Source organism: Anser anser, assembly GCF_964211835.1.
Source record: "Anser anser genome assembly, chromosome: 3".
Taxonomy (NCBI): domain Eukaryota; kingdom Metazoa; phylum Chordata; class Aves; order Anseriformes; family Anatidae; genus Anser; species Anser anser.
This window is the reverse complement of record NC_139722.1, coordinates 77,127,798-77,149,900: the sequence shown is the minus strand read 5'-3', so window position 1 is coordinate 77,149,900 and position 22,103 is coordinate 77,127,798. Positions and strand designations below refer to the sequence as shown.

At 37.0% G+C, this 22,103-nt stretch overlaps 1 protein-coding gene across 6 annotated transcripts in view; it reads right to left on the bottom strand.

The window, feature by feature from the left end:
* Window positions 1-22,103, bottom strand: part of SMOC2 (SPARC related modular calcium binding 2) — a 148,317-nt gene that overhangs the window by 35,576 nt on the left and 90,638 nt on the right. For all 6 annotated transcript variants that reach the window (XM_083830720.1, XM_083830721.1, XM_083830719.1 and 3 more), the window contains exons 8-9: window positions 8,609-8,795; window positions 3,318-3,400 (exon numbers count right to left, since the gene is read on the bottom strand). In XM_083830720.1, coding sequence (XP_083686846.1) covers window positions 3,318-3,400; window positions 8,609-8,795 — 270 coding nt within the window. The remainder of the gene's footprint in view (window positions 1-3,317; window positions 3,401-8,608; window positions 8,796-22,103) is intronic.

Here is a 22,103-nt window from a genome sequence, read left to right as displayed (position 1 = left end):
TTGCAAATTTTTCCTAAAAATATTTGGCTTAACATGTAGTAAGTTCAAGTTTTCAGGTGGTATAAATTAGTGTAACTGCAGAACTACGCCAATTTAATCCACCTGAGGATGTATCAGTGTATCTTATCCTATTTAAGATCATTCAGACTAATAAAGTAATTGTTTCAAAATCTTTCTAGTTTTACACAGCAAGCAGTCACAGTGGTTTTACCCAGGGCTACTACATTTTTGTGGGTATAAGCTGCAAATCAAACAAACCCATCCTTTCAAAGATGTATTATTCCTTGAAAGTCGGTGCACGGTTAACCTACATACTTTATTCAGTCCTGGCACCACTCAACAATTACATGCTGTACTTAAATTTAGACAACACAAATGCAAATATGCCTTTGCAACACTGCTTACAGTAAAGAAACTTTGAGCAACAGTGGTTCGTTTCTATTAAAAAATGGAATTGCTTCAGCCATTAGTATGATTTTACCTGTTACTTGTTAACAACTAGCTATATCTGTGCAAGATCGTCTTTCCACGTCCTCTTTTCAAAATAACTACCTAAGGTAAACTCAATTTATTTTTACTTAATGTAGTGTTTGCATTTTATGATGATAAGAGAGAAATTTGTCAAGTGAGTGATGACATCTTGAGTATTTAATAGACTAGCTGAGAGAGAGAAAAGAGAAAACCTTAAGAGAGTGAAAGAACAATAAAAACCTCTAACACAGCTGCAACTGTGAAGCAAGCTCCTCCTTCCATTACTTCTATAGGTATGTACTTCATGCTGCTGCAGTGTAGAAGGAGGTTTTTCTAGATAGCTCCTAACTATTTAGGAAATGTTAGGAAATTTTGGTATTTGCCTTATTTTAAATTAATATAAAGCATTTGGAAGCCAAAGGTTATTTGAGGGTAAGCAATATACACTTTGGAGATAAAATCAGTGTCATAGATAAAATTTATGATATCTATTAGCTCACACTGCTGCAAAGGTTTATTGGACTAAAGCTCACATAGTGCAAAATACTGTAAGTGGAAAGAGATAATCAAAAGACCATTGCCTAACTTAACAAAAATGAAATGATCAGGAAGGAGCTTACAGCATGGAAAGTTCTTGTTAATTGCTTCCTCGGTAAAGCACCCTGACTCGGGTTAAATCTTTATTACTGTACTGCTTAAAAGCACTACTGGTTTGGATAAGTAGGTGTTTTAAAACTAGAAACTCTTCACTTTCCCATCCTGCCTCTAAGAATCAAATAAAATCAAATGCTTTTTCAGTATTATTTTTTTTTGAAAAGGTAGATGTGACCAGCAAGTGATATCTTTTACAGAACTAAGTGCCAAACTTGTTTCTTGAGTTTTCACTCTGTTATACCCTCTTCTGAGTCTATGTTCTTTTCACTCAGATAAAAGCACACATTAAATCAAGTAACTATACTAGCCTATAACTATGCAAGTACTGTTTTGACAGAAATTGTTGGAGATTACTAGAGTACATAGGAAGAAAGGCCTGATCTTATTTCCACAGAAATTAGTGGTCAGCTTTGCATTGGGTTTCATGGAGTTAGGACTGTAAAATACATCCCAAATTATCCCTGAAATACCTGCTAACTTCTCTGATGTTACAACAGCAGTAAGTAATTTCAGTAAGCAAGTATTGGCTGATGAAATGGTGGATAAAGATCATCAATCTGACTGTCAACAGAGGTGTTTTTACCATTAGATTTCACGTATCTGAGGATTTATGTGGCACACATGGCTCTCGCTGAACTCTGTGAGGAGCTAAAGAGCACAACTGCACGTCAAGCATGTTCAGGCTCTTATTTGCAAATGAAAAGAAATTGAGACAGTTTGAAAAGAGCTGTGAAATTCATTCTCCCAAGTTAATTTTTAGTGTAAAGCAGCTTTTCATCTCTTCGCGTATATATTCAGTATTTTAAGCAATAAGAAACAATGCAGAGCAAGTATCTCAGCCATGCCACTCTCCTTCCCAGTGTCTCTCTCAAACTGATCAAGAGCTACCTAAAACCTAACCAGAGTTTCTGCCCCATTACATGTCCTTTAGAAGACTTGCCTCACTGCTCTAATCATTGGAAAACACTTTACAATTTCCAGGTGACATATGTTCAGTGTAGTTTGTACCTATTTGTTCTTGTGCAAAGTTGTCACTGAGCAAAACAGTTCTGTTTGTCTTCCTCATGGTCTCAGAGGAACAATACCACCTCCTGACCTTGTCTTGTTTATCTAAAAAAAAGCAAATTCTTTGTTCTAGATAAAATCCAGAAAATAATAGTGTGTCTAAAATTGCATGAATATTTCCTTGTCTATCTAGACAGTCCTGTTCCTGTCTGTATGTCCCACCATGCCTAGATAGCTATGTTTTTGGGTCATGCTTGCCATTTTTAAATTGACAGCAATGGGATGGCTTATGGCTAATGCTATGACTGACTTATTTCTACATAGAACACAACATATAACTATATATGGTATAATAACACATCTTTCACATTTCTTACTTCTTTTCATATTATCACTTGTAATTACATTTGTTTCATGACAGAAAACATTAATGTCTGCTTCATTCAAGATGAATTTCAACACTAGTGGACATGTTTAGTTCAGAATTATTGCCTAGACATTTCTCTGGGTGGCTAAACTAAAATATTTCTCATGACACATACAATCTGCTGAAATCATTTGCTTGTTTCCAATTCATTACAATAGCTGACAGTGATTCATAATTTTCTCATAACGTGCAATATCACTAAAACCTACTAAACCTCATTCATATGCCTTAAAAGACCAGTTCAAAAAAGAATCAAATCTACTGACTTCTATATAGCTCAGCTACCCAGAAATAAGGTCTCCCACAGTCATAAAAGGTCGGAAAAAAAAATCATCTAATCGATAAATTGTGTTCCTACAACAGAGAAGAATAAAATTATATTTTTTCTGAAGTAAATTTAAGGGTTAGGTCTTGGAAAACTGCAAGTGGATACATTTTTTACATAGATCTGAAGATAAAGGCTGATTTCTGAAGGATTTTGCTGAGTTCTCTGGTATGACAACCGTAAGAAATAACGCCAGTAGCTGTGACTGCCTTTTAACCACTGAAAAAATTAGCCTTACTTTCTCTGACAACATCCTAAGACCCATATTTACACACACCATTCCAAAGCCAAAACCCTCAGTCAGTGGCAATTCAATGTAGCAATATCTAAAAGATAAACTGTTTAGATACAAGATAAGGAATTGCTTTATAAGTTATTGCAGTGACAAAACAAAGCACTGGAATGCATGAAATCAAATACATGTATTTCACTGACCTTGAAGCTGGCGTCCTTTGTACAAATCCTTTGTTTTGGTTGGGTTAGCTCTGGCACTGTTATCACACTTAGGTTGTTCATACCTAAAGAAGAAACAGGGAGAGAATAAAAACCAGCCATAGTTAACTTAATTAAGAACTAATTTATTTCCAATTTTGTAGTTCAAAATAAACTTGTGCCTTCTTTTTTTTCAAGGAAGAAACTGATTTCTTATTCAGAAGAGGCAATGCAAATTTATTTACCTGTTTTCCACTTCCCTCAAGGAAGCCAGGGCATGTTTATTTTCCTATGGTTGATACCAAACTGAGTAATTATTATCTACTCCAAAGTCTATTTTACGGGGAGGAAAACTGAGGAAGGAGAAAACTGGGGAGGGATTGCCATAAAATAATATATAATAAAAATATAATAATAGTAAAGATGAGTCTCTCCTCCCACCTGCAAGATCAAAAATGCTATAAGCAGCATAACAAATTTTGGCATCTGACACACTATTCATTCTGTGAATGTAAAACACCACAAAAGCAACTTCAAAACCACAGCAAGGCAGGTACTGTAGTTAGTTAATACTGCAGCACTAAATGCATTTACCTCTGTATCCTCTCCAAAGCAAATGTTAGTTTAAGTAAGAAGGGCTACCCATGAACAGCTAACATTTCAAACAAGAGGAAAAAACTGATAGGGATTCTGGAAGGATGTGAATTGGGCTGAAATAGTTTGAAATGGGTTGTGGAGAAGACTGATTCTTCACCTGCTACATGAGTATTCTGGTTCCTCTGTTCTTTCCATGATGTTTACTTAAAGTCAAATTGTTAGCCTGTAACAAGAAACCCTATGATATTTGTTCCTTCAAAAAATATTACTAACTGAACATCACTTGCAATATCATTCTTGCAAGACTGGGAGGCATGGGAACATCTACTGCTGAGTTTTTCTGTTTCTTAGAATCCCATTATTATTGCATGGTAGTTTTTCACTCAGTTTAACACAATCTGAGAGATGTTATTTTCTCATTCTCCTCAGTAGCTTGAAGGTGCAGAATTTAATGTACAGCATTTTAGAGAAATTTCAGGCCTAAGTTAAACACAGTAATATGATTTGTGTCCACATATATCCATGTGCATATACATACCTATTAATTGAATCTAGGTTCTTTCATACTTTATGTAACTTGTCATCTTTGAAATGCTCCTATTCTAGATTCCCCAAAATCATATTTACTGAGAGGCATACTAAAATGTCTAATCAAAATATACTAATGTGATTTTTTTGAACAAAATATTGTTTTTAAAAGTATTAGATGGTGGTTATGTCTTGGGGTTAGACCAGACTGCCCCTACAAACAATACAGAAGTGTTCAGATTTTAATTACCAGTCAGAATGAAAAGAAAACTTATCTTTATTTTTTCTTTGAATGCTTAATTTTTTTCCACTTCATCTGATGAAACTGCCCACTGCTCCAACTAATTTTAGCTGCTGCAAGAAGGTACAGTGTTTCACAAACATGAGAGAGCTACAGACACTTTTCTTTCCATAAAGAACAGTGGAAATAGAAGCTGCTTTGTTAGCATGGTTGGGATTTAGATACCTGATGGATGACCACTTCAATCAGCCAAGAAAAGAGTGAAAGGGAAATCTCTGAGCAATACTCACTAATGCAGTATCTGGCAACTGGCCTGGTCCCTGATTAATCTGATACCTGACTCTGCATTCCCCTTGTCCTCTTCCGTTATTACTGCTCCATGCCTACACTTTATTTCATCTCTCCTCTTCTACTATTTCAGCTTCTATTTTTTTAGATACAGATGTAGCTCACCATATATAAAATAAATCTATTAAATCCCAATACCTGCTAAAGTGCAGTAACGTAAAAAGTACACTTTTAGTTCTTTGAAGCAACTGAAGAAAGACAAAGTGAAATCATCAGAAATTTGCCATGCAGACACAGCCACACTAAGAACTGATAAGAAAAACACACTTTACTCAGTTTTCATTGGGAAAGAATGGGAAAGAGATTGAGTATCAGAATGGAGCACTGTCAGGTAAAAATAATGTAGTCAAGACGTACGATGGTCCTCTTTAGAATTTTAAAAGGCAAAAACTCCCTAGCACCAAGTGTGCATCTAGAGTCAGCAAGGGCTTATGACAGCTGCTTTATACCTCTGACCAGTCTGCTTGGAAGCACTGAGATTTACTGAGGCATGCATAGTAGCAGACAATCAAGGGTTTTGCAGGAAATTTCCACAGTGTGGGCAACCTCATAAAGTAGCTGATTTACTTTTTTTTTTTTTCTTTTTTTTTTTTTTTAAGTCTAGAGAATCTTGTGCAAGTTGATTGACAATTATTCTGCCTATGATCCTAGTTGCTCAAAAGTCACAGGTGAGAACAGAGACTCAGGACCCTGTTGAGTTAAAGGGCTGAGGGTCATGGTATGATGTCCAGAAAGTATTCGGAGCAAGCTGGTAGAGATCCTACTGGTACAACTTTCAGGAAAACAGTTGTTTGTATCCTTTGCATGTATTCCTTTTAGTCAAATGGATATTCCCTCTAGACATTCATAAAATCCAGCTTTATACCATATCATCACCTATTTCTTTTGAGTTTTACAGTTTTACATGTCCTAGAATGGTTCCTCATTCACATATCTCTATTTTAACTCTAGAATTATTATTTTTCTATTGAATATCTTCATTGACAAGTTATTTATGTTCACCTCACATCACAGGGCATTAGAAGGTCAATGAGTATTAATAACTTCCCTTCATTTTGTGGGTCTAATTTAACAGGACTACTTTTTATTGTGGTATTCATAGTCTGATTATATGACAAATTTCATCCTCATGAATGTTTTCAAAACAAACAACATGCAAAATGCCAAGCTGTTCTGGCAAGAGCTTCCCTGATCCGTGCATTCTTTCATTGTTGTCCCCTAGTGATTCAATCCAGATTTGCAGAACAAAGATTCCAGGATGCAATGCATCCATCTTTCCACCATGAGTACTATCAGATCCTGCAGTAGAGTTTTAATAGCTACTCATCTAATTTATTTTTTGCAATGGGAAGCTGGAAGATAGCATACACCACTTTGCATGAGCCCCTGAGACTTTAAACTAGGAAAGACTCACATGTTCATCTTTTCTATTTTATACAAATTAAAGAAAACTGCTTCTTTTTCATCATATTCTGATCCCTATTTCCCCCTGCTAGGGGAGAAAGTTTAATTTTATCAATACAGATATATTGAAAGGAACTTTTAAATAAAAAATAATTAATGGGATTCCAGCCCACATAGATCTTGCCTAGAAATGAGATCTAGACACTCCTCTTAAACTCCAGACAGGAATCCCACCTGCTTGTTTACCAGGACTGTAGAAGACAAAATTTACCACACATTCTTTTAGTATAAAACTCCTAAAATTAAGCACTCTGGTTACCCATGTAACTCAGCACTTGTGCTCAGAACTTCATAAACTCTCCATTGAGGACTTCCCATAAATCTGGCAAAGCTGAACAAATTAGAAATGATCAAGGCCACATCAGCTGATATTTTCAGTATAAGCCATCAGGCAGAGTATTCATCAAGCAAAAAGATTTGTGTCTAAATCATGAGATTGAATCCAACTTGCCAGTGTTCTAACTTTGAAGATAGGCAGCACAGTGAAAGAATCTCTGCCACCTCTTCTCCCTCAGCTGAGTTACTGTGTAGTTCCAGAATCATAGAATATCTGAGTTGGAAGGGACCCCCAGGGATCATCAAGTATGCATCCAGCAAGCCAAGTGAGGTGACCTTTCCCTTCTACTCACCATTGGTGAACCACATCTGGAGTGCTGGATCCAGATCTGGGACCTCCAGACAAGAGAGACAGACATACTGGCATGAGTCCAGGAAAGGACAATGAAAATGATCGAGACTGGAGCATTTTACACAAGAAGGAGAGTGGAGAGTCTGAGTGAGCCTGTTTAGAGACTGCTTAACCTGGAGAAGAGAAGGCTCAGCGAAGATCTTACCAATGTGTATCAAAATTTGATGTGGGGAAAATAAAGAAGCCTGAATCAGACTCTTCACAATGATCTCCAGTGAAAGGACAAGATGAAATGGACACTCCTAAGAACTGCAAAAATATTAGCAGAAGTCCTATTACTTCACCAGCACAAAAGGATGCTGAACTCAACTCAGAGAATGAGAACTAAGGCTCCGTAAAATGATCTAAATTATAGTTCAAAGAAGAATCACTAAAAACAAGAAACAGTAAACAAATGTAGGACTGGAGAACAGAGGAAGAGTAGAAATGAACCTCTGGAATCTCTGTACTTATCGTAGACTTTCTGGACCAAATTTATAATATTTAATTTTGACAACTTATCAATCTCAGCTTGCCAGAAACAGTAGGTCACTGGTAACTACTTTATGCTCATTTCATCTAGTACTGTAATTGGTATAGACTATGGTATAAACAGCTATCAGTAAATCAGCACTTGAAGAATATGTGAAAGCTGCTTCCCAAGAATATAATAAATTTCAGCAAGTGGCTTAAAATAGTTTTCATAAATATTAGGCAAATGATCAAAAATGTTTTTTACTTAAGCTTGAAAAGATTTGTGATTGCATCAAGATACCCATACTGCCCGCCAACTTTGTATGAGCTTCTATAACATTCCTACAAGGGCCAAACCTCAATAACCAGCCTAAATAACATCCTTTGGAATCTGATATTTGCCTTGCCTACATCTGCTCTATGTGGCTCACAATGCTTTACCATGCATCCGCCTCAGCCGACATGACTGAACTCCAAGCTTCTATTAATAACGCACTAAAATGATATTTCCTCTCTATGGGTTCCCAGGCAATTGTTCCATCAAAGCGAGTCATATGAAATAGTTGAGGAGGTTTCTGGAAAAATAACTGAACATTTCTGAGGCTGGATGTGGTTCCTGTCATAAACCATCTTACTTGGTTCTTCCATGTTCAGGCTAAGGGGTGTGAGGTTTCCTCTGGTCTGATTCATTATCTGCTTCAAATCTTGGCTTCCCAGCATAAAATAGAAAGAATGGAAAGTAAAAATATAAAATAAAGGATCTGGGGAGCATACTGCCCATGGCATTGCAGTGTATCAGTCTTTGGCCATCTGGACTTATGGCCAATGGATCTTAGAATTATTTCACTTCAATCTTTATAGTGGAATAAATCTACATGATATCATTCAAATAGCAATAGGAAACTACATGCTAGTACATGCATATTAAGGCATCTACTCACTGCAGGTTCGAGCACTGAACATGCATTCCCTTACCTTGTTGATGTACCAGGGATGGGACGTCCTGTATCCACGAGAACACACCAGCAGTAGCCTGTGGAAGGATGGCACTGCACTGGTTTGTAAAGGCCACCCTGAGCACACTCTGGAATGAACACATTGTCTTTCTGGGGTTGTTTAGCTTCCTCTAGAGCTGACTGAAGTTCTTGATCACATGATGATGCTTTTGGAAGGAAAAGAAAAAATACTAAATAAGCCATGTGGAAAAGGCCTACTGGAAATATTGAACAGTTTTTTAGTTTTTATAACTTCATTTATTTATATAAGGAATGTATTTGAAGAGGCTTGAGATAGCCCAAGTTGGTTTATGCTGTATACTTTTAGGACTTTTAGTTTGCTTTTCATGCACCTGCTTCATAATACGGTCATAAGACTATCCTGACACCCCAACTCCTACACTGGATATAATCTGTGAATAACCAAGTACTTTCTCTGCCATCTTAAAAAATTCTCCCCCACTCCACAGTTCCTAAACACTGATTCTTTTCAGAGGGAACAGTAAAAACCCAACTTCTTAGGATTCCTTATATATGAATTATTCATCTAGATATTCATCTAAATGTTTATTTTCTTTATATTTTGGAACAACATATTAATATAGTGAAAATTCTTCCACTTCCTTTCCTGGCGTTTCTGGTATTGATAATATATTATTTGCTCTGGAGGCCAAACACCCCAAAGAAAAAGTAATACATTTTTATCTCTGCCCTAACAGTATGTCTCAGATCTCTTCTGAATGCGGGAAAAGCACATATGTATAGATGTTCCTGGCCTTTACATGAAACTGAACCAGGAGGCAAAGAGCAGAAGCCCCAGGAACTGAGAGTGCAAGTCATTCCACATCAATCAGTAAAACACCTCTGCTGATGAATTTTGATCACTGTTAAGCTGGTATATGTGGCACTGTAGGAGATAATAAATTAGGTGATAGACTATTTACTCAAGCCGTTCTTTCTCCCAGATTTTTAAATTCAGTCTCCTATCATGTGAAATTTAGACGGTTAATAAAACAGCTTTTGTATAATTCCAAATTACTCTAGTGAAAAAAATTTAAATATTTGAAAAACTAAAATGTCCATAACAATAACCTCTCTACAAACAAACACATGAATGACAGGAAAATCTCAAGTTGCTGGAATTTCAATAAATAAGAAAATCTGTTCAGTTAAAACCAGCTTCTTGCAGATGTGGATGAGCAAATACAGTAAGACTTCTGATGCAGTGGAAAAGAAGATGGAAGTTAATCACCTTCATATTTTAAACAGCGCATGACTGCATCTATGCAATAGCCTGGTTTCCACAATATTGTATTTTATTCCAATATATGTAAAAATGTAAGTTAAAAGTTTAAAAAACAAGCTAACTTGATTACAAGACACTGAATTATTTAGTTAGTTAGTTAGTTCTTTAGTTGATATTTTATTATTATTTTGTTTCATATGGCAGGACAGCCAGACAAATTGATAAAATTTGCATGGTTTGTCTTTGTCTACCCCTGGACATAATGAGAGATTGAATAGATCTCAAAACACTAGTGTTTACATAATAAACTGTAATTAAAGAATCAGTATAGTGAGGAGAGAAAAGATCCTTTATTAAAGGCAAATAGTTAATTATTTACATGTTAAAACCTTCACAGAAATAGCTATAGTGTCACAAATTGGAAATCCATCACCAACATCCTGTTAGAGTAGCCAAAATAAATCATTTCCTCAGTAAATCTGGATTATGATTATTATTGACTTACAAAGTAGAACAACCCTGGAAAGCACATAACTTTTATCTTGGTTGATAACTTTTTATATTTTGTATATAATCAAGCAAAAGGGAGCAAAAAAAGTGAAACAGCTGTGGTGAGAGGGAGGAGGAAATCATTACTCCTCTTTAAAATCCAGTAAATTCTTTTCTCATTTACACTGATAAACCTTGGTATCATCCCATCAGCTCCTGTGACCTTTTCTCATTTTACATCTTTGGAAACTAGCAACAGAATCTGGCAGATGTACATATATTCTTATTAGTTCTTGCTAACCCACAGGAAAAATACATTCGGAGGTTGGACTCGATGATCTTGAGGTCTCTTCCAACCTAGAAATCTGTGATTTTCACCCTCTGAGATTTGTTTAAAAAATTTGGAGACTACATAGGCAGATCATCCAGATAAAGTGTAACAGAAAGCACAGAGACAGTGTGATGGAGAATTCCCAGTGCAAAAGCAGATAAGGACAGTTTCAGCTGTAAGTATGCACAATACCACCTAATTTATGGGCAACTCCAGTTTCTACTGATTGAAAAAACCAGAAAAGGATTGCTGATTCAAAACCACTGGAGTCATGGGCCACTGCGACAAACCTGCTTTGTGGTGATTCAGTAGCAGGTGTAACAGACCTAGATAAATGGACTTTATGCTCCTGACTGACTTCCCAAGGAGAGTTTTCAAGAAGCTACTGCTCAAGCTACAATTTTAGCACTAAAATAGAAGCATGAAGTCTTTTTTTTTTCTGGTTGTTTCTCTGATTCTAAGTCTCGAAGGTAGAGAGACACGGTAATATGGGACAGATTTCAGAGGCAGGTTGCGAAAGTGGCTTTATGGCTTTAAGAGGGACAGTGACAGTAACTGAAATGAAAGTTCTAAGATTAAAAAGGAATGTCCTTTGTGGCAGAAATCTTGGAAATAATAGACAAAAAGGCAGGATTCATACCAAATGCTAAGGGAAATGCCTTTTAATTTGGAAGACTCTAGTGATGAAAAAATATGCCTTTGAAGAGAAGCAACAGCACACACATTCAAGACCAAAAAACATATAGAGGAAGCTATGGTATTTCCAGGAAGGACTTCCCCTTCTTACAACATTTAGTTTCTTACCCTTCTCCTATAGATGGAAAATCATACCAAGAAGAGGAATTTATCAGTAGTCCTAAATTATTTTTCAGAAAAAATAAACCAGAAAAAAGGTAGATTATAACAGGCAAACTGGAAATAATATAAATTAGTGTGATGGACAGTAGGCCTGTCAGTTCTGTATGTGCCAAATGACAAATCTGCTAAATCCAGTTTGTTCATTTTATTCATCAAAAGTGCATAATAGTTTGTTATTTCTCTTCCTTACACAAAGGCAAACAATGTTCAGGTCAGCTATCAGGCAATCTGTTTACTGACTGATCAAGAAAGTTATTTCCTCAGATTTAATATTTTTGTATACTTTTAACACAACCATTTGTGCCACCACTACTATTTCCCTGTTTGTTTTCATGATGAGAATACTGTTCTTATATAAAGTACTGCAAAACTGTGTTTACCTATAATTCTGCTTGCTTTTTCCAGAAACAGAACATTAGTCCTTTGTGTAATTTCCTCTCTAAGGAACCATTCATTCCCTTTCAAACTTTTCTTTCTATTATTTACAACAGGAGCACTGGAAAGATTCAACTGTTGCCTTGTGATGGCTAAGAGCTCTTATCACAGAGCTACCATACTGTTGCAAATAATTGCCTTTGTAATGTCAGAAGAGTCATAGTCAACAAACATTCATTTCCCAGGAGAACCAGTGATAAATGTCATTAACTTAGAAAATGCCTGACAGTTTGTCCAAACAATCTGACAACAACTATGATCTGGAACTGTAACAGATGGATGCCAGAAGTTCATAAAATGAACAGTATGGAAAAGGATCTATGCTACAATAAAAACAGAATAAGTACAACAGTTATTAAAATACGTCAAACTTTCAATGCGCTATGCACTACCTTCCTCCCAGAAGCAGGAAAACACTGACACTCTAGCTTCTTCTTTTCACAGAATATGTTTACGCTCTTGTTCTTTCACTTAGTTACTTCAGTTCTGTCTTGACAGCAAAAAATAAATAAATAAAATAATCATCATCATCATCATCATCATCTTTGGATTTTTTCTGTGCTCGTTCATTCAATAGAATAGTTGGACATAGCTGAAAACTCCTTTCAAGATAGTCTACCATGTTCACCAGCCACGCTGTAGCTCACCTGGGATATTTTGTTGTAGGTTGATAAACCTTCCTACAGTTTCTATCCCAAACTATTTTATTCCAGGTTCATAAGCAGTAGTCATTCAACACACAAATTTCAATCATGTAACAAAATAGGTATATTTCACACAGTTTTACAAGACCACCTACTTACTTTGAAAAAGTCTTTTTTTGAAAGACAAAGTTAAACACTTGTTCACCACAAAGAACGAGTTTAAAAACCTGCTTCGAATATAATGTACGTCATATTGTTATTCCATTTCTTCCCTTTTTCCTTTAAACATTCATTTTCAAATATACTTTTCCTGTTCTGGTTCAAGATGCCTTCACAGTCCATTACAAATAACCAGTGGAAATGTTTCATCTTCTGTCAATTGGAAAGGTACTCCAGCTAATGAGAAACAATGTGGAGAAGTTTCATATTTTGTAATCCTGAATCAGTTCTTGTTGCTAACAAGCAATTCTCCCTGAAAAAAGGTCTGCATTTCAATGAATCAAGCTAATTTTCATGAACAGAAAAATACCTCAACAGTAGAAGGGTATAATGCTACAAACCATTATTTATGAGAGAATATGTTTATTACTCTCTGATGGGCTACTTAAAGTGTTTATTAATGTTTACTAGGTGGTATCCTAGAGGAGAAAAAGAGGTGGCTTTTCTGGGAAAGTCATCCTGAAAACAACTGCATACCTGTGCATTTGTCTGTAGCATATCTAAAACACCAAGCACCATATTATGTAAGTTATAATAATAAGTGTGTTAGTGTGGTAACAGGAGATGTTTTAGCCACTTGTTTCAGAAATTCTGTCAGTTGTTGGGCCGTGTCTTACCACAACTTCTCCCAACGTGTGGATTTTTCAAGATTAAAAATAATTCTGATATTTTTATTTTGCTTAAATGTGAATTGCTGTTTCTTCAGTGTGTTCTACAGAAACAAGCTGCCAAATCTGCAGAAAATTACAAAGGCGTCTGCTTACTACTTTAACATTTCCTGCCACTATATAAACATTTCCTTTCAATTTCCTTAACTCCACAATATCTGTATCACAAACAGAATCCATTCAAGAAAAAAAAAAATCTATTTTCAGTTGATTCCTTCTCTGTCCTTTTCTCATTATCATAATGGGGCATGAAAGGACAATTTAGACAGCCTGGTTTCCAGGTTTAAGGGATCTTTTATCAGACCTTGAGGCTCAGTGTACTCTACAGAAAACAAGTAATAAGAAACCTGTGAACAAAGATACTCTGAAAAGCGATACACATGCTCTAGAGGAGTGCAGTGTTTCTAAGAGGATACACAGATAGAATATATTTGTGTCCAAATTTCAGTATACAGAGCTTTAACTTCTGTGACTATTTCTGCTAATCAAAATGTTATCAAAATCATCAGTCTGTTCTACTTAATTTAGCCTAACTTAGGCACATTTTCAGAACACATCAAATATTGATTTATACAAGTTCTGTGCTAGTTTATTTCAAAATCATAATAATTAGTATGGCTAAATAGTTCTCCTATTAACTCCATGCAACTCTCCAACAAATTCACATCTCATGAGGATAAGAATTTAATTCTTTTGCTTAGTGTGAACCCTCTTACAGCCAGTGAACAGGCACAGAAGAAAATGATTACAATGTGTTTTTGTATTTTCAAATAGTGTTTTTTTAGTATTCAAGTTTCATTGAATAGATTTCCACTTACACTACACCAAATTGTATTTCCACATATGACCAAAACATTCACTTTAGAAAAGCAGTAGTGAGTGTGATGATTTCTATTCAAGCTAACTCCAATCTGCAGAAGAGATTTGACTGGATGCCATTGACTGGATGGCAGATTTAGAAAACAAAACAGCCTATCACAGCAGTTATTCTTACCTCTAGCAAACATGCATCCTCAGGGTAAACTAGCAGGTTGTTTACCTGTAGCTGACCAATTTCATCACTCAAAATCCCTGACACCTGGTTCTGCTATAAAGAGAACAGCAGCATCCAAGGAAGTCAATGAAGTATATTAGCTAATATAAATGACAGTGTCTAAACAACTTCACCCTAGTGAAAGAGAGGTAAGTTCCATGGCTTCATATTCTTTTGGGGTTTACAGCCTGCATTTAGACCTCCTCTAGCACAACAGATTCCCTCTGTGAAGAGGCACATGGGGTTTTATAATGGGGTTTAAGATGACAACTTCATAACCTTTAGGTATATAAAGTTATTTTTCTCATCCTTTATGGCCATGGTATGGACACCTCGCACTAATCTTTCTTAAGAAACACTGCTCCTATAAGAATTTATAAGAATTTTAATTTTTTGCCTGCCCTCTCTCGACTGTTTCAAATAAATTCATATCTAAGAGAAATCAAGTGCAACTCAGTGATACAAACAAATGGAGGATCAACTTTGCTCATGCTCCTAGTGTCTTACAGAGACTACTCGTAAACCTAAATCAAAAGGGAAATATGTCTGTGGCCCAATCTTCCCCCAGCAGAAACCCATGGAAAAATACCCACTAAATTCAGTGGACAATACATCAGGTCTCAGCTGAATATACTCCCATATACGTATGTTTCCAATTAAACCCAATATTTGCTCATGGACCAAGTACTGAGTGGAAGGAATAGGTAACATTAATATCCAATCAAACTTAGTCCCAACATCTAGATTGCAACCAAAACCTAAGACTACGGTATTAGTACTTATCTGGCGCCACATGTTTTGTTTTATGTTAGGTTCAGATACTCATCAGCATGAGGGTTCTCAAGGCCTGAAGAAAGCTGGCAACATTCCTTCCCATACTCATTCTTATTTGTGAAAACTTGTGGGAACCAAATATTTCAGGCCCCTTGTGTGTATTTGCAGACTACTCTTAATGTACTGTTGATCACTATTTTGCACTTTTGGAGTTTGAGTGGATGACTGTGGCCAAACACAAAGCCCATGGCTTCAACAAAGCTCTATAGATTAATTTATGTACTTCACTCCACCAAACAAAGCAGGATAAATCACCAACAGATGCTCTCATTTATCTATGTGGTTTCATATGCAAAGACAAGACACAGCAATAAATAAGGATGATCATCTGGAAATTCACTGAGTTCATAGAAACAAAAAGCCAAAACACAGAGAGCACCAGCCCCCATTTAGCTTTACCTGAAAAGGACACAGCCACAGTGACTCCAATCTACCTGTATACACCAGCATTATCTCCACGTTTACCCTGGGTCTGAGAACCTACGCGGTGCTATGTTAAACCAAGACTACACAAATTCTGGTTCTAGCAATAGGAAAAAATTTGGGTGCCCATAAGAAAAAGATGTCAGATTTAAATATGGTGACTTGCTCTTTAATCAAAGTCCAGACCCACATGTCTACTAAAACTTTTAACAGACCCCACAGTTTCTGGTTTAGGGAAGGTTTCTCACACACCTCTGCAATTCTGTATTTTTTTTCTTAAAATTTGAAACGCAGGGAGTGCTGTGAGAAAGGCTGTAACTACAATACTGTAAAAGAAAAAGAACCGTTTTGCCACAAAAGCCTGCTACTTTACTGTTTGGTTTGTTTGTTTAATTGTTTTAATTTTTAGTCCAACTTCTTGGTTAAAGAGATGAGAAATATTATGTAAGTATTCCAATTTATCCTGCCACAGAATTACAGTTCATTTAAATTACTCATTTTAATTATTCATTTACACCAATTTTTCTCCTTCACTGGGTTCTCACACTGCCATTGTACAAATTATAAGGGCCCAAACTAGCTACTTGTTTTCCAACAAAATGTAACTCTAAATTTTGGTATCCTTATTTACTTTGAATAAATCAGTAGTGTGAGATCTGTCCACTGAATTGATGAAAACTTACAGAGAAGTTAGTCTTCATCTACAAGTGTGACAGAATCTGGCTTTAAATACTTAAGTATTAGCATTTAATCCTCCTGTAGATAAATGACAGAGAAACATGAAGTCAGTATAAATTAGATTATAAATCTGAGTTCTTTCAGTGACGCATTTAGCAGTAGAGCCTAAACGTTATCCTGAACATCCTGAGTCAAATATTTATTATACCATCTATGAAACGTGAGAGAGCAGCGAACCAAGAGTAGCACATTTTTCTTAAAGCTTTAACAGCAGAGTGTAAAAATAATAGCAAATCTTTGCAAAGTAGATTGCTTTAGACAGACTTAAGCCAAGGATTTTTTATACCTTACACTCCACACTGGATTTTTGAGAGCATCCTTAACACAAATCAAAAAAACAAACAAACAAACAAAAAAACTCTTAAGCCAATGGCTATTCACGTGACACCAGGTTAGGAGGTAAGTTCCCTAAGCCCCTTTTGCTTAATGAGTTGAGGATGTACACTAAATTAGAAGACTGCACAGAGAATGGATTATCATCTCCAACTGCTTCTGCTTGACTTTGATGACTTGGCTTCCCCAACATGAAGGGAGACATGGCACAAAAGACTGCCCTGTTCTGCAAAGACATAACTGAAAGCAGCATTTGCAAACTAGGGTGAAACCTGATTTTCCTCTAAGCTGAGACATAAGGGAAATATCAGTTCCTATTATTGTTAGGTATGACTGCATCACACTGTCAAAGCACAGCAGCACCATAGCCTTCAAACTGCAAAACCAAACAAACCAAAAAGCCACCACCCAAAATTACAGCACATGAAAATCACTGACTTCTCAAAAACACAGTGGCTAGCTGGCCAGTCCACTATAGAAACCTGAAGGCTCATTCATTAAACAAAATTGCGCAAAGCTACCATTCTTCCTTTATGAGTATATTGACCAGCAAATGTTATTTTTCTGCCAGTGGAAAAATCTCTCATTTTTTAAGAAATATTTGAGGTGAAAACAAAGCTGGTTCACTTTTTCCATAGAGCTGTGAAAACAAAAGTCTTTGCCAGGTGTGCTGAGAGTAAGCACTTGTTTGAATAGCTCTATTAAAAATTACAAGACAAAATGTGTAAACTGGGTTGCCTAAATTCATGTTTTGGCACTTGAAAAAGCCAGCAGCTTACAGGAATATTTATCTATCAAATGCTTCCCCTCAGTGAAACAGGAGTGATTTCTGTTCACCATTTGGGAAACTGAGAAGCTTACATCAGTGCCTGGATATGACTTTGGGTACTAGACCTTAGGCACCTAAATAGTTCTAATTTCAGAGGTTTCCAGTGGCATTGCTGCCTGCAGTTTATGTCAGATTGCTGCCATTGATCCACACTGCTGATGCTGTTGGCACTGTGCAGTGTTTTCCAGCCCTATTAGCCTTATTGCCCAACTCCTGCCTGAGATGGCTGTGCTCCATCTATGCTCTGTTTTCTAAGTATCATTTTATTTCCAGCTCCCTTACAGACAATTACCCTGGACATATTATGGACAGTTACCCTGGAGCAACTATGTCATCTACCTGCACATGTGAAAAGCATTTGACACTGTCCCACACAACATCCTTGCCTCTAAATCGGAGAGGCATGGATTTGATGAATGGACCACTTGGTGGGTAAGGAATTGGAAGGATTGTCACACTCAGATCGTTGCAGTCAACAATTTGATATCAAAGTGAAGACCAGTGACAAGTAACATTCTTCAGAAGTTGGTACTGGGGCCAGTGTTGTTTAATATATTTGTCAGTGACATAGACAGTGGGATCAAGCGCACCCTCAGCAAGTTTGCCAATGACACCAAGCTGTGCAGTGTTGTTGATGTGCTGGAGGGAAGAGATGCCATCCAGAGGGACTTGGACAGGCTTGAGAGGTGGGGCCATGTGAACCTCATGGAGTTCAACAAGACCAAGTGCAAGGTCATGCACCTGGGTTGAGGCAATCCCAAGCACAAATAAAGGCTGGGTGGAAAATGGATTGAGAGCAGCTTTGAGGAGAGGGGCCTGGGGCTGTTAGCTGATGAGAAGCTTAACATGAACCAGCAATGTGTGCTTGCAGCCCAGAAAGCCAACTGTATCCTGGGCTGCATCAAGAGGAGTGCGGACAGCAGGTCGAGGGAGGTGATTCTCCCCCTCTGCTTTGCTCTCATGAGACCAAACTTGGAGTACTGCATTCAGCTCTGTGGCCTTCAGCATAAGAAGGACATGGACCCCAGTATAAGAAGGACATAGGACAAGGAGTAATGGGTTTATACTAAAAGAGGGTAGGTTTAGATCAGATATTCAGAAATTCTTTACTATGAGGGCGGTGAGGCACAGGCACAGGCTGCCCAGAGAAGCTGTGCATGCCCCATCTCTGGAAGTATTCAAGGATAGGGTGGATGGGGATTTGGGCAACCTGGCCTAGTGGGAGGTGTCCCATGGCAGGGGGAGTGGAACAAGGTGATCTTTAAGGGTCCTTTCCTACTCAAACCATTCTATGGCTCTACGAAATACTTACTCAAGATGTAAACAGCATCAACATAAGAATGAAGCAATCATCTTAAATCATGTTCTGTCATGCAGTGGTACATGACAGAAGTTATCTCCCCCTGTACTCCCAAGGCACCCAATTACTCAGGCAAATCCTGGAAAGGCATGAGAAAAGTCAGTATTTCTCTGGCAAGGTTTCTCCACAAAAAGAAAGGAGCATAACCCTAACCTGAGCTAGACCTCCCTAGAGCCCCCATTCATGGGGCTTGTCCTGTGCAGGCTCTTTATGAAAACAGGGCACCCTCTGCAACCTTCTCATGTACTCTGCAGCCTGCCTGTGTGTCCCCCCCATACTGTCTCATTTCATAGGCAGTGGAAGAAGGTTCAGTGACAAAGTACAGTGGGACTTTTGATCATTATATTCTCAGATTTCACTGCAAGAATCACAGGCTTCAGGGACATGAATCCTAGTCACTGCCACAGAAGCCAGGAGGAGCTGGGAGGACATTTGGCTGTTTTATGGCAATGTGGTCTGAGATGGACACATAAGAAAATATTCAAGTGTATTCAAAAATAAGATATTATTTTGCATTTAGTAGTTCTCCTCTGCATACCTCAGTGTATCTTACAAAAATGGTAAATATAATATGCACCTCTGCCTGTTTATAGCAGTTTGGATGGTCATTACAAAATGGTAAGGATTTGGGCACTCTGACACTGAGCAGAGATTAAACAAACTGTTCCAAAGGGAATTCTAACTTCTTGTGAGTGTTTCAGGGAGTGCTACTCTAACAGCCATAAAGCGAAAGTTTATGCTACTATCATTCCCACTGCCTCTTCTGTGGCTAAGTAGAATGATTCCAACCCTGGGTCTCTCAGGTACATACCCTTCAAACCTACTTCATCCCAGCATTTAAAAATTGTACGAATATTGTGAATATATTTACACCCTTAAAATGACAAATGAATCGAAAACTGGCCACTCTTATTCTGACTTGCTCTTCACTTTGTCAAAGAGATGTCAGGAAGCAGGTGGAAAATTAGCATGCATATTTACAGCTCATGTCTCTAATTAAAGGAACTGTGCTGTGCAATGAAAAGTCCTTGAATAGACCCAGAAGCAAATTCTGTAAAGTGCTATCATCTGTTGAGTCATGCTACTCCCAGAATGCATTAACTCTTATCCTCAGCATGAGATTAGACGAATAATGTGTACATGAACCCTATTCTAAAGGTAACTGCCTTGCTTTAACCTCACAAAAATCTGAATCTCATGTTAAACAAAATGCTGTACAGGTCTTGCTTTGACTCTCAGCACATTATATCTAAAGCACACTGTAGCATGTAGGAAGTCAGTATTCATAGCCGGAGAGGCACAGGATTCTGATAGAAGACTGCTAACTTATTTTGGCCAAATTTTATGTGCAAGAGGATGAGCCAAGGAAGAGTAAAAGCCAATAATACTAATAGTATTTCTTTCAGCTCCAGAAACTTTTTAATATAGTTTTATGTAGCTTTTATTTTTTTTTCTCCTCATATGGCTATGGTTAAAAAACTCAGCTTTGTGTTTTGGTTTCAAGAAGAAAGCCAAATCTTTGGCTTGGCTCTACCTTCAAACTTTGGAGAAAAACAAGGGGAATGTGAATTAAAGATAAAAATGCTAATTCCACCTCACTTTCATCTCTGTTTTCAAAATGAAATAGTTCTCTGAAGTTTACATAATGTTAAATATAGTGTGATTGTGAAACACCCTTATGCTTTTGAAGGATAGAAAACCCCCTAGCATATTGAAAATCCCAGGTCATGATTTCTGGTCCTATAAGCTGAAGTCATTCCACTGTACACAGGAGGGATCACCAACAGAAAAGTTGTATACACGGATCAATTTTAAAGGCTTCTTAAATGACATATAGTAGCAAAGTCAAAGGTTTTTTTGAACAAGTAAAATTAAAATTTTAAAGTGTGACTAATGATCCTTAATCCTTTACAAAACAGTGTCTTATGGTTACTTTAGGTGCTCAGAAAATCATTAGTTTTAAGTGTTCAATTTACCACAAAAATGATCCATATCAATGGAAAAAGCCTTACACAAATACTTCTCAACAATTTATTGTGTATGAGAATAAAAAGTTTCAGAAAGTGTTATTTTTTGGAATGTTTGCTTAGTATGTTTCCCACAAATATTGCCATCCCTTTCAGAACTATTCCACACACACACACTCATGCACATCTACCTCAGGCCTCATTTATTTTGGAGCTCTATATGACAAACAGAGAAAATCCAAAGGATTTGTTTTGGCAGAACTGTTCAAATAAAACAGATTCTAAATATTTAACTTTTCCAGATAACCAGCATCACAGGAAACAGCAATGTTGGCATTCAGTCACCTAATAAGGAAACGTTTTTATTATAGCTTATGTGAAGAAAGTTCTTCTGTTCTTTCTACATATTATATGCTTTGTTTTCTTTTTACTTTGTGAAGGTTAAAGGTTACTTGATGGCTTGAAAATAATGCAAAATGAAGCACAATGCATGATGCTCCCAGGAGGCTGTGAAGCTGTTGCAACTGGAGCTATTGCTGATTAAATCTGTCTACAAAGCACTCTGGGCCAAACCAATCAACCATTGGCATAATTAATGAAGTCCAAAAGGGCCTTTAGTGGGACTGTTTTCATCCATCAGGAGAAACAAACACATGCTAATGTGGAGTGGACAAGCCTGTGTGTTTACAAACCTGTTTGCCACGGGTCACTGTTGTGAATAACTATGGCAAATCCCACAGTAACTGGCACGTACTAGAAATTTTGCCTCATGCATGTAGGCTCATTTAAATAGGGATAACACAGGGGTGAGTTTTTATATAGGCTCTCTTTTACACCAAAGTCATGGTTATCCTTTTTGCTTGCCTGTGTTCTACATACATATTTATTGCAACCATACAATGGCAGGTACAGTTTGCAGAAAGACAGGGAGGAATCTCTGAAGTTTCCAATCAGTTGAAATGAAAAAGGGTGAAAACCCCATGGCATGATTTACATGATTGGAACAAAGAAAACAAAAAACATAACAAAAGGCAGGAAGTCTAGATGCAAAATTGAAACTGAGAAAAA